Below are 13,572 nucleotides of genomic sequence, written 5' to 3' on the forward strand. Positions count from 1 at the left end.
TTGTAAACAGCACTTTACATTGAGCAAACAAACTCAAAGTGCTACAGTGTATTAAAAAATAAATAAATAAATAATAATAAAATATAATAAAAATAAACAAAATACAAAACTAGAACAGCCTAATAGCTAGAACTAGTATGCGTATATCTATAAAAAGGCTTTTTTAGAAAAAAGGGTTTTTAAGCCTTTTTTAAAAGCATCCACAGTCTGAGGTGCCCTTAGGTGGTCAGGAAGCGTTCCACAGACTGGGAGCGGCGGAGCAGAAAGCCCGGTCTCCCATAGTTCGTAACTTTGTCCTTGGAGGGTGGAGGATGCTAGCCTGTTTGGAGCGGAGGTGTCGTGTGGAGAATTTGAGGGTGAGTAGTTCCTTGAGGTAGAGGGGGGGGGGCATTTTCATGGAGGCACTGGTGAGTTAGCAGGGAGAGTTTGTATTCAATCCTGAGTGGAACAGGTTTTTTTATTTTTTATTTGACAGTCCAGCATCATGTTGTGCATGGCTTCCGCGGCAACACACACACGACTGCAAGGCATACTGGGTGACACAGAGTACACTAATGGTTGTGATATAAACAATTTTAACACTCTTAGTAATATGCGCCACGCTTTGAAGCCACACCAATTAAGAACGACAAACAGATTTCGGGAGGACATCCTCACAGTAACACAACATAAACGCAACACAACAAATACCCATAATACTTTGTGTTCATGACACATCCTGACTATTTTATGTGTCGGTAAGGTGGGCGGGGTTGGGGGCGCGGGGGTGTAAAATATATTCAGGAAGTGTCATGAATACAAAGGATTATGGGTATTAGTTGTGTTGCGTTTATGTTGTGTTACTGTGAGGATGTTCTCCCGAAAAGTGTTTGTCAATCTTGTATTGTGTGGCTTCATAGCGTGGCGCATATTAGTAAGTGTTAAAGTTGTTTATATCACAACCATCAGTGTACTCTGTGTCACCCAGTATGCCCTTCAATCTCATACGTGTGATTGCGGAAGCTGCACACAACATGTTGCCGGGCCAACAATCGGTTCGTACATGTTGTTGAAGGTGTCAAAGGCAATGTCTTCACAGCACGCCCTCATTCTTGTCATCAGGATGAACGCTATTGAATAGTCGCGAGAACGTTAGCGGTTCCAATTGACTTCATTACTTTGTGAAATAGTTTTAAATAGCTCTGTTAGTGGTGAAGGTGGCCAACCTCTGATGTAATTCAGCGGGCGGGTACGGTCCTGATAAAATGTTGGTTCGGGTGGATGACGATTTTGGTGATGCGGATGCGGATTATATAATTGCCTATCCGCGCATCTCTAATAAGGACAAAGATAAATAGATAAAAAAAATACCAAGCATACAGCTCACATGCACAGTCATTATTGTGATCTTGTGTTCAACGACACTATTGCTCTCGGGTAAAAAGTGTTGTTAAATCTGTTTGTCTGGTTTTTTATTGTCCTGTATCTCCTGCCTGAGGGCGTCAGTTCAATAAGCTTATGTCCAGGTTGAGATGGGTCCTTTATGATGTTTTGGGCCTTTTTGAGGCACCTGGCACTAGGGAGGGGAGAGAGCAGCCAGTGATCTTCATGGCAGTTTTTATGACCCTCTGAAGTGCATTTCTCTCTGCCACCGTACAGTTCAGTTTTACCTATCGTTTTGCATAGCCATCCCTATGCTTCAGTGCCTTTTGTTCATTTTTGGTTTAAGCGTAACATGACTTTTTACCTGCACGCTGTCTCCCGCTGTGCTCTGCATATTGGGATCACCACAAATCGCCCTCGACGCATTACGACTTCTACAAAATAGGTACTCCATACCTACTGGTATGTAGTATTACATGGTTACCCTGCTGAGCACTATACAGCACAGACACTAGACAACAGCACATTATTTGCAGACTCTAATTACTGATTTGCAAATAATATCTTTGGACCAATTAGGTGAAGTTGCATAATTTCCCAAGGCACATCAGACAATATCTCACGTGCCGGGGCACACTGAATTATATAAACTGTTATTACGGTAGCAGTGGCGCACATAGCGTAGATGATAAAACTTTAGTCTCTGTTTAAAACTCAAAGCAGCCGAGCTGAGTTATTTCCATGATGTAAAATTGTAACGCCTTTTTTGTCGATATACACATGTATATGCCCACGGTCTAGCATTAGAAAGTTACAGACTCGGTAGAAGTTTAACCTTAGTCAGCGTATAGTTCCAGACCTAAACTCGAATCACTGCCTTCCTTAGTGCCGACAACAAAACACTGTGAGCCGCTGGCCTTGCCGTATCATCTGGTATGTTGTTTTGTGGTTGAAGTCACTCAAAACAAATGGCTTGTGGCCAAAGTGCACAATAAAATTTAGAAAACAAAAAAACTACAAGCTATTTCTACCGGGCGGGGCGAATGCTTACTGAACGTGAGGGGGCGTGGTGAGGAGAGGTTTATTTGCATCCAACAACTTTGCCTCGCAAAACAAACCGTCTTAAAAGGGAGAAAAAAATGGCTTAAGAATAGGTCTATAAAACAACATTTATGCACATTTTCTACCAAAGAACAACCATTACATTTTATGTAGACCACAATGAAGTGTTTTAAATGTAGAAAAAAAATCATCAAGAACCATTAGATCGAGCCAAATATGCGTCCATGTTCACGCTTCATTCATTCATTTTGTGTCCTGGTGGCAACTATTTTGTGTCATATAGCTAACTCAGTAACAAGGGAAGAAAGAAGGAAGGAATCACTGTGGAAATATAAAAGAAAAGAGTATTTGCGAGGAGTATGGCCCCCGTAAGTATGGAAGAATTGGCGAAGCAGACTTCCTACCACAGCAAGTTTTTAATATGACGAGAACTGTCTTTTCTGTAAAAATCTGCCGAAGCGGAGAAGGAGGCGCTACACGGAACACAAACAGAGAAAGGATCGCCTCCCGATTGTCTCTTTCAGCAGACACACACACGGCCCCCTACTTTATCCCCCTTGTGTCTGCCTGTTCCCTGATCCAGTCAGCTGCACATTCACCGACGAATAGGTAGAGTGATTGGTTGATTGAGACTTTTATTAGTAGATTGCGCAGTACAGTACATATTCCGTACAATTGACCACTAAATGGTAACACCCGAATAAGTTTTTCCACTTGTTTAAGTCGGGGTCCACGTTAATCAATTCATTTTACTTAGTAAAATGTTTATTATTGCAGCAATAAGGTTGTTAAAAGTTAAGGATTTTTGTGGTTTCTGATCGTTTGTGAGGGTACCAAAAGGATGTAAATGCATGTGCGAGTTGGCCGAGCAGCACATACAGGACTGTTCAGCTTGTATTGTTATTGTTTTGGCTTGTTGATAAAGGAATAGATCCATCACCCCTTAATTATCTTTGATATACAGTACTTTATAGCACTTTATTTCAAAGTATACAAATATTCACTAAAATATGGACTTTTCGAGGCAGGAACCCTTTACATTATTTCCTATGGAGAAGTTTGCTTCAATATGTGAACGTTTCTATTTACGAACCCTGTTCAAGAACCAATTAAGTTGGTAAATCGATTTTCCAGTGCATTCAGTTTTGGACAAAAAAAAATCTGGTAAGAGTTTGCTCGATTTCCGTTGACCAACTCAGGTATCATACAGCTAAACTATTTGTTGTGTGCATGTCAGACTGGATCTTCCAGGTCACGTGGGAGTAACCTTTGCACGTTCGTGTCGACATGGGGGCCCCCGCGTTTGAAAGACGTCCCCTGCGTGTCACCCCTTTCAGTCTCGGGGACTTTTGGGCAAAGAGCGAGAGAGAAGGGCATTCTTACTTGCTCCCTGCTGATAATGAAGGTCGGCGGGGGGTTGCCATCGCCGTGGCAACGCAACTCCACAGTGTCCCCCTCTTTGACCAATCGCTGAGGCGACTCCCTCCACAGCTCCACCATGGTGGTGGGGTCTGGACAGAGAAAAACACACACACACACACACACACACACACACACACACACACACACACACACACACACACACACACACACACACACACACACACACACACACACACACACACAGAGTCAAGTTAAACAGTCTTACTCAGCATGCGGGTTAAGTCCCATTACAAGATCATTTCCATGAGGCTGACAGCACAGACTGTGTCACAGGAGCGAAAACAAAGGTCCAAGTGCCTCAACAGAAAGCTAATGTGGCTATTAAAGTGCCTTACAAAACACTTAGCCAACATTTGACAGTCTGAAACCTTAACAAGCAGCTTTTCGCCAAACAATGAGAACAAAGTGACGCTGTATGTTTTAGAGGGAAAACACAGCAACATTTTCTGCATAATTTTCTGACACAAAGACACGTATAGCAGTCGCCTATTCATTTATTTGTATTATTTTTCACTTACAGTGGACGCTGACGCCGACGTTGCCGGATTCTACGGTCCTGATGGCCCCCGGTACAAAGAAGCTGACCTCGCAGGAGAAATTAGCATCCTTGTCCTCCTTCTGCACCTTGTATTCCAGCGTGCTCAGTATCGAGTACAATTGACTGGACTCAAGTGAATCGTCAGTCCTCACGTTGACAACTGCAGAAGCACAATGTTCGTTTTTTACAATATTGACACTCAAGAACTTTGAATTACAATGGACTAGAAGTGTTTCCTAACCATAGGGCCAGGGTCTTTTGTTGGGCCGCCAAAACATATCTGTTTCTCAGCTGCGGTCTCGCAAGGCCGCAGTGTTACTCACTTGTAATACACTTTTCCACCACTTGCGGCAGTAATGACAATAACAAACAGAAGAGAGGCATATTTGGCTCGATCTAATTGTGTCACAAATTGGCATGACGTTGTTGTGTTCGTGATCCCAATATGCAGAAACAGGAGGCAGCGTGCAGGGAAAGAAAGTATGTAATTCTATGAACAAGCTGAAAAGACAAGAAATTGTGCCGCTGGGAAGCGCAACGTGAAACTTAAGGCAAAAATTAAAAGCTCTTAACATGGCATAGCAAACAATGAAACTTAAAACAACAGCGTACAACTAACATGGACCGAAAATAGTAGCGTATTACTGCTCCGACTGGATGGCGTGACTGGCATAAAAAGGTGCTTGAGTGAGAGTCCCTGCAGGTGCCTGTGCTAGTTACCTGGTGTGTACACTCAGCGCTCCTAGCAACAAGAAGGTAAGCAGGAGCGCTGTCAACAGAAATACACACTGAACACATGAGAACTATATGTGTCACGGCGCATTAGCAATCCCGCATCAAGGCCACACGGCTGCAGGCAATCACCAATCAGCGCACTTGGTCCTGATGAGGACAAACAGCATAAAGACCAGCGGAGCCAAAGATCCAGTGCCGGAATGTAGTTCACTCTTCATATTAAGCATCCCGTCTCTGGCTTCCTCTCTGCGTACTTGCTCTTTTTTTTGTGCCTTCCCTGTGGTCGTGTCTTATGTCCTCTGTGTTCCCCCTGTTTCCCGTGATCGAGCTCTGTGCCTCGACTTCCCACTGGATTCTGGACCGCCTCCCTCGATCCTCGACCCCTGCTTGGACACTGACCTCGTTGCCTCTCTCGAGCCCGCGACCTCTTGCTTGCCCATGGACTGCCTTCTCACCTTGCCCCTTTGGTCTGACGAAGGATTCATCCAACACGCACTTACAACAAACTCTGGTAACATATATATAGTCAATTCTACACATCGTCTTGCACCATTCACGTTTAGTAGCGTACTCACCCCAACACATCACCAGCATCAAGTCCAATAAACCTATTGAACTGACCTCTGCCTTTGTGTCGTCTCCTTCCCCCGCCGTACGTAACAATAAGAATACTAAACCAAGAGATGACCTGTGCCAACAGGTCATGGCAAGTAGTTTGTAAATCGAAAATTTCGCAAAAGAGGTGTTTGTAAAACGAGGTTGCATATATACATACACATATATATATATATATATATATATATATATATATATATATATACATATATATATATACATATACATACATACATACACATTCATATATATATATATATATATGTATATATATACCGTATTTCCTTGAATAGCCGCCGGGAATGTGATATGCGCCTGCCTTGAATTACTACCGGGTAATACTCGGTCCCCAAATTAATAAGCGCATGCTTACTTTTACCGCCTGGTGAAATTCATGACGTTCGCGGGTGACGCTTCCCCTGCCGTCATTTTCAAAATGGCGGAAGAGTTGTTTTTTTTATTGCTTTTTACTGTGTGTAGATCAGGGGTCTTGTTCCACAGTCATACAGATCACACTAACGGTTGTGATATAAAACAATTTTAACACTCTTACTAATATGCGCCACACTCTGTGAACCCTGACCAAATAAGAATAACAAACACATTTCTGGATAACATTGGCTCTGTAACACATTATAAACGCAACATAAGAAATACCCAGAATGCCGTGCATCCATGACTCTTGGCTATATTATACACCCCGCTAGCACCAAACCCCCCCCCCCCCCCCCCCCTCTATCTCTTTCTGTCTGTAGGTTGCAGGCGCGTGTATAATATAGCCAAGAGCCATGGATGCATTGGAATTCTGGGTAATTTTTATGTTGCATTTATAACGTGTTACAGAGCCAATGTTCTCCAGAAATGTGTTTGTTATTCTTGTTTGGTTAGGGTTCACAGTGTGTGGCGCATCTTAGTAAGAGTTTTAAAGTTGTTTACATCACAAGCATTAGTGTAAACGGTATGGCTGTTGACTAAGTACGCATTGCAACCCTCGTATGAGAAACAGTGAACTTCATGCTTCCTACCGACACGCAGATAGCATGGTGTAAAGGAGGGCGCGATGACATGCTATAAAGCAGTGGTCCCCAACCACCGGGCCGCGGGAGAATTTTTTACAAATTTTTTTTGCATGCCATTGGTAAGCGCAGGGGTAAGAAGAGATTTTAAAATAATTAGACCCTGCTTACTTTTACCGTATGCCTTGAATAAGCGCAGGAGTGAGAAGAGGTTTTAAATTAATTAGCGCCCCAGCGGCTATTCAAGGAAATACGGTATATATATATATATATATATATATATATATATATATATATATATATATATATATATAGATATATATATATATATATATATATATATATATATATATATATATATATATATATATATATATATATATATATATATATATATATATATATACATATACACACACACATATACATATATATATATGGTGGCAGAGGGGTTAGTGCGTCTGCCTCACAATACGAAGGTCCTGCAGTCCTGGGTTCAATTCCAGGCTGAGGATCTTTCTGTGTGGAGTTTGCATGTTCTCCCCGTGAATGCGTGGGTTCCCTCGGTGTACTCCGGCTTCCTCCCACTTCCAAAGACATGCACCTGGGGATAGGTTGATTGGCAACACTAAATTGGCCCTAGTGTGTGAATGTGAGTGTGAATGTTGTCTGTCTATCTGTGTTGGCCCTGCGATGAGGTGGCGACTTGTCCAGGGTGTAAACCGCCTTCCGCCCGATTGTAGCTGAGATAGGCGCCAGCGCCCCCCGCGACCCCGAAGGGGAATAAGCGGTAGAAAATGGATGGATTGGTATATACATGTACAGTATATATATATATATATATTATACATACATACAAGCATATATTTATATATATGGACAATTATCCTATCATACATGGTTTTGGAAAGTGGCTAAGCACGGCAGGAAAAAAGGAAAAACCCCAGACAAGAGATTCCAACCATCCATCTCCTGACTTTGAGGCCAACGTGTTAACCACCGTGCAGCCTTATAATGATTCCACTCAGGAGAAAGAAGGGCTCAAATGAATCATGAAGGGCCAAAACTGGTATGAAATTCATGACCACGAAGGGCGTATATATATATATATATATACATATATATGTATATGTATGTATGTAAAAGGTCTGACTGCAACTGTACATACACAATAGGTCGGAAAAAAAATCATCAATTGATACTTGCTGAACTCGGCTCTTGAGTAGAAGTAGGAAGAGATTTTGTGTGGAGCGTTGCTTTGGCCACTTACGTCCTGCTGCGGGCACTAGAGCCATGTCGTTCCTGTACCAGGTGATGTTGGGCTTGGGAAAGCCGTTGCGGACTTCACATGTTGCAACCTAAAGGAAGTAACAAAGCATTGAATGTAGTTTATTGTGCTCCATGTTAACAATTGGCAGCTGACCCACCTTTGACGGCATCTCATTGGTCACTGATATACCGGTTTGGACTCCCTGGATTACTGGAGCGTCTGGTTCAGCTGATGAAGAAGCATTTTATCCCATTAGGCTCCTAATTCACTGTTCATATCAATGGCTAAGAGTGTTGTCGTTATTTATGATCTTAAATGTGTGTGAAACCATAACGCGTCAAAATCGGCTCCGAAAGCCATTTGTGTGTGTTTTTGCGTGTGTGTGTGTGCTAGCGAGGGGGAACGTGACAGTTGACAGTTTGGCAACAACTGCCAGAAAAATCAATGAAATCGATTGATGGATTTCATTACATTATGTAAGTACTTTCTCTGAACTAGTCACATAGTTTAATAGTCACGGTTGAGATTAAATGTTTTATTAAGAAACATCTGTTAGTCAAAGTAGGGCTGGGCGATATAGAAAATGACTATATCGTGATATTCGAGTATACGTTCTCACACAGTTGCTTTTAGCTGCTGGCATTACACTGCAGGCTCTTCTCACCCTTTCCTGTCTCTCCTCCTCACAGACAAGCGCACATTCTGACATACGTCACATACTGTCGTGTTATACGCCCTCGCATGAGAGGTAGCAGCATGGGTAACATTAGCTGTGATGCTAGCGGAGTGGTGCGGGTGGTAATACGAGAGAAAGAAGGTGCCAATCTAGGAACAAATGAAGGAATGAATAATTCCTAGGAAAAACAGAACGCGGTCCATCGTCTGGCGTTGGCTTGGCTTCAAGCGGGAATATGTCGAACAAATATGCGGCCAAAGCGTTGTTACAAAAAGTAGCACCCTCTGCTAATTTGTCGCGTCATTTGAAAAGTCCCCCCGCTAGAGAATGAAGAGTGCTTGAAACTGCATGTCAACATCTCTGTTCGGTGCCATACCCACAAAATGCCGAAGCAACGTATGAAAAAAAAAAACTCCCGTCCAAAGGCAAAACCTAGTAACTCACGTCTAGCTGATTTTGAGAAAACAAAGGAAAACCAATCTATCTTGATGCTGTCTTATAAAGATCTACAAAGTCATCAAACGAATAGATGTTTTCTTGAGCTTTCATTTTCTTGCCGATTGAGCCATGGATTGAATCTGCTCTCATGAACGTGTGCCCTTTCTCCAGATATTTTATCACAATCTCGGCTGGGCCCCACTCTGCGTTTGCACATTGGACAAGAGCCGCGTACAGCGTCCAGTTTTTATTTTGACCTCCACAGTTATCTGCCCAAACGAGTATGCAAGGGGAAGAATCAAGAACAATACATTTAATGAAGTTGCTTGGAACGTCCTGGGCCAATCTTCCAAATATCCCCTCGTGCCATAATATCACATAATCAGGTTGACCGTCGGCCCCCATTGGTGCAAATGTCTCATTAAAGACAATAAGGCGACTGACAAAGAAACTTCGATTGGTCCCTTGAGATACTAGGTTTTTCTGTTGTATCTACGCGGTTATGTGGTAGTTGCTAGGTCCTGCCATGCGCGTAACAGCTTACTTACGGAACAAATTACAATATCGCATACACTAATGTACAGCATATCACCTAGTAACTCCAAAATTATTATCAGCTCAGTTTTGACCAAAATTGAGTTACTGGGTTTTGCTTTTGGACGGGAGAATAGTCAACAACAGAATTTAATAACATCTTTAGTAACCTACCACATAGCAAAAGACATACACTATTTGATTTCCTGTTGCACAGCTCATTTTTATTTGAGCGTTATTGAAATATCCTGAGTGACATCATGCACAAAAGTGCACTTTATTTGTTTGAAACCATTGTAGTGGCGTTCTGTACAAAAAGTGCACTTGAATTTAGTGTTGTTTTGATATGTCATCTTAGTGACATCATGCACAAAAGTGCACTTATAGCTTGTTTTAAAATGTCTCTGACAATCTTGCACTTATTTTTGGAAATGGCATGAATGTTTGTGCCACTGCTTAATAACTGTTTAATAAATACAGTTTTGGTCAATTGACTTAGTTGTGATTTCCCTCTCTGCATGAAAGTCTGAAATTAGCATATATTAATCCAGTATGAAGAAGAATGTTTTAATGTAGACAAAGAGAATCATCATACTGCTGTGATTATACGCATCAAGTGTTTATTCAAGGCTAAGGCAAAATATTGAGATATATATCGTGTATTGTGGCATGATAAATGATAAATGGGTTGTACTTGTATAGCGCTTTTCTACCTTTAAGGTACTCAAAGCGCTTTGACACTACTTCCACATTTACCCATTCACACACTGATGGAGGGAGCTGCCATGCAAGGAGCCAACCAGCACCCATCAGGAGCAAGTGTGAAGTGTCTTGCTCAGGACACAACGGATGTGACGAGGTTGGTAATAGGTGGGATTTGAACCAGGGACCCTCGGGTTGCGCACGGCCACTCTCCCACTGCGCCACGCCGTCCATATTGCGATATTAATAAAAGGACATATCGCCCAGCCCTAAGTCAAAGCATGCCCAAACGTGGCCGATATGCATAATCACCTTGCATTTTATGACGTGTGGTTGCTATGGATGTGTACCGAATTTGAAATTTTTATAGGAACCGACCAAATTCTGTTGGTACTACTGGGTATTGATTCACGCAAAATTAAATACGGCCATATTTTGATACCTTTGTTGTACGTGACATCATGTCCGGTTGCAGACTCGTCACGTCCGGTTGCAGACTAAACACCCGCTCACATAAACTCATGCAGCACTCAAGGTGCACTCAGCCAAACTCTCTCTAAGTAATGTTGCAATTTTCAACACCAAACAAGCAAGTATCCTTGGTAGAAAACACTCGGACATACAGTAAAGAAAGGCTCCACTCTTCCGAAATGCGCTAACTGGATGCTAATTTGCATTGGATTTGCCATAGAAAAGCTGCTAATAGCATTACCAATTTTACATTCAATCAATCCATCCATCCATCCATCCATCCATCTTCTTCCGCTTATCCGAGGTCGGGTCGCGCGGGCAACAGCCTAAGCAGGGAAACCCAGACTTCCCTCTCCCCAGCCACTTCGTCTAGCTCTTCCCGGGGGATCCCGAGGCGTTCCCAGGCCAGCCGGGAGACATAGTCTTCCCAACGTGTCCTGGGTCTTCCCCGTGGCCTCTTACCGGTTGGACGTGCCCTAAACACCTCCCTAGGGAGGCGTTCGGGTGGCATCCTGACCAGATGCCCGAACCACCTCATCTGGCTCCTCTCGAGCCATCAATTACAATGTATTTATGTAGCCTCAAAGGGTTTAACAAACCACACCGATATCCCCTAAATTAGGGCTGGGCGATATTGCCTTTTTTTAATATCGCTATATTTTTAGGCCATATCGCGATGTACGATATATATTACGATATTTTGCCTCGGCCTTGAATGAACACTTGATGCATATAATCACAGCAGTAAGATGATTCTATGTGTCTACATTAAAACATTCTTCTTCATACTGCATTCATAAATGCTACTTTTAAACTTTCATGCAGAGAGGGAAATCACAACTAAGTCAATTGAACAAAAGTGTATATTTATTAAAGTTATTAAGCAATGGCACAAACATTCAAGTCATTTCCAAAACATAAATTGCAAGCTTGTCAGAGACATTTTAAGTGTCAAATAAAAATGAGTTGTATAACAGGAAATCAAACAGTATTCGTCCTTCACTATGTGGTATGGTATTCTCTTCATTCTCTAGCGAATGACTTTACAAATGATGCTACATATTAGCAGTAATGCTACTTTTTATAGCAACGCTTCCCCCCCCCACTTGACAAATTACGGTTGTCTGTTCGACATATTCCCACTTGAAGCCGAACCACCGCCAGACGATGGAAACCCTGCTGTTGTTATTGGGAATTAAGTATTCCTTCATTTGTTACCAGATCCGCACCATCTTTCTCTCGTACGGCTACGTTAGCAGTTAACATTAGCCACATCGCTACCTCTCTGCCCATTTTTTTTTTTTTTTTTTTTTTTTTAACATCTCTGCGCTGCGAGGGCGTGTATGTGACGTATGTAAGCCTGCTTGTCTGCGAGAAGGAGAGACAGGAAAGAGCGAAGAGAGCATGAAGTGTACGCAGCTAAAAGTCCTACGTGTGAACGTATATTCGAATATTACGATATAGTCATTTTCTATATCGCACAGAGACAAACCCGCGATATATCGTATATATCGCCCAGCCCTACCCTAAATCGGGCAATGAGAAGCTCCAAAAGCCTGAGTTGTGAAAAAAAAAAAGAACCGTTAGGAAGGGGTCGCCATGTTGGGACCGCCCCACTGGGTGAGCGGCTGCAATGGATGCAGAGTGGGTACAGTTATTTAATATTCACATTGATAAAATTACTCGGCAATTTCAACAACTCCAAATTTAGTAATAATAACTACAAGTTAGAAATAAGATGAATGTTAAAATCAAACAGCTGGTGTGTTTATTAATAAGCACAATACTTAGACCAGGGGTGCCCATTACGTCGATCGCGAGCTACCAGTCGACCGCAGGGGGTGTGTCAGTCGATCTCCAGCCAGGCTTTTAAAAAAAATAGACCTAAAAATTAGTGATCATCAATCTTCACCAAGACGTCACTTAAATGACATTCACGGTACCGGAGGGTCTTGTGAGATGACGCTGGCTGCTGCAAGATCATTATTATCAAAATATGACCGAGAGGAAGGCGAGAAACACTTTTTATTTCAACAGACTCTCGTGCCGTACCTTCCGTCAAAACTCTAAAGGTCGACTGCACATTTCCTATCTTCACAATAAAAGCCCTGCTTCATGCTGCCTGCGCTAACTAAATACAGAGTCTCGGAAAACTGGCGTGCACAAGCGACCCCTCAGAAAGCTGGCGTGCACAAGTGATGTGCACGCCAGCTTTCTGAGACTCTTATTTTGTTAGCGCAGGCAGCATGAAACAGGGCTTTTATTGTGAAGATAGGAAATGTGCAGTCGGCCTTTAGAGTTTTGACGGAAGGGACGGCGCGAAAGTCTGTTGAAATAAAAAGTGTTTCTCGCCTTCCTCTCTGTCATTTTTTCATAATAATGAACTGGCAGCAGCCAGCGTCATCTCACAAGACCCTCGGGTACCGTGAATGTCAATCAAGCAAGCTACGGAATTTGCCGCCAATGTTTTTCTTGTAAAGTGTATGGAAGCTGGATGAATTAGATGCCAAAAACCAACCACTTTCATGTGGTATTGTACAGAAAGGACAACTTTTTTTCTCCTCCATTTGAAAATGTGGGCGTTATCATCATTACTGTCTGATTCCAATCAATGCAAGTCATCAGAATCAGGTAATACACCAACTTATATTCTTGTCTTCGTGAAAGAAAGACATCTATATGTGTTACACATGCTTGTATTATCATTAAA

General features: G+C 42.4%; 1 protein-coding gene across 4 annotated transcripts in view; it reads right to left on the bottom strand.

Annotated features, from left to right (window-relative positions):
* The window catches only part of mcama (melanoma cell adhesion molecule a), a 153,902-nt gene that overhangs the window by 19,201 nt on the left and 121,129 nt on the right, over positions 1-13,572 (bottom strand). For all 4 annotated transcript variants that reach the window (XM_061899011.1, XM_061899010.1, XM_061899012.1 and 1 more), the window contains exons 4-7: positions 8,199-8,269; positions 8,042-8,129; positions 4,386-4,565; positions 3,808-3,935 (exon numbers count right to left, since the gene is read on the bottom strand). In XM_061899011.1, the coding sequence (XP_061754995.1) occupies positions 3,808-3,935; positions 4,386-4,565; positions 8,042-8,129; positions 8,199-8,269 (467 nt within the window). The remainder of the gene's footprint in view (positions 1-3,807; positions 3,936-4,385; positions 4,566-8,041; positions 8,130-8,198; positions 8,270-13,572) is intronic.

This window comes from Nerophis ophidion, linkage group LG04 (assembly GCF_033978795.1).
Source record: "Nerophis ophidion isolate RoL-2023_Sa linkage group LG04, RoL_Noph_v1.0, whole genome shotgun sequence".
NCBI classification, from domain to species: domain Eukaryota; kingdom Metazoa; phylum Chordata; class Actinopteri; order Syngnathiformes; family Syngnathidae; genus Nerophis; species Nerophis ophidion.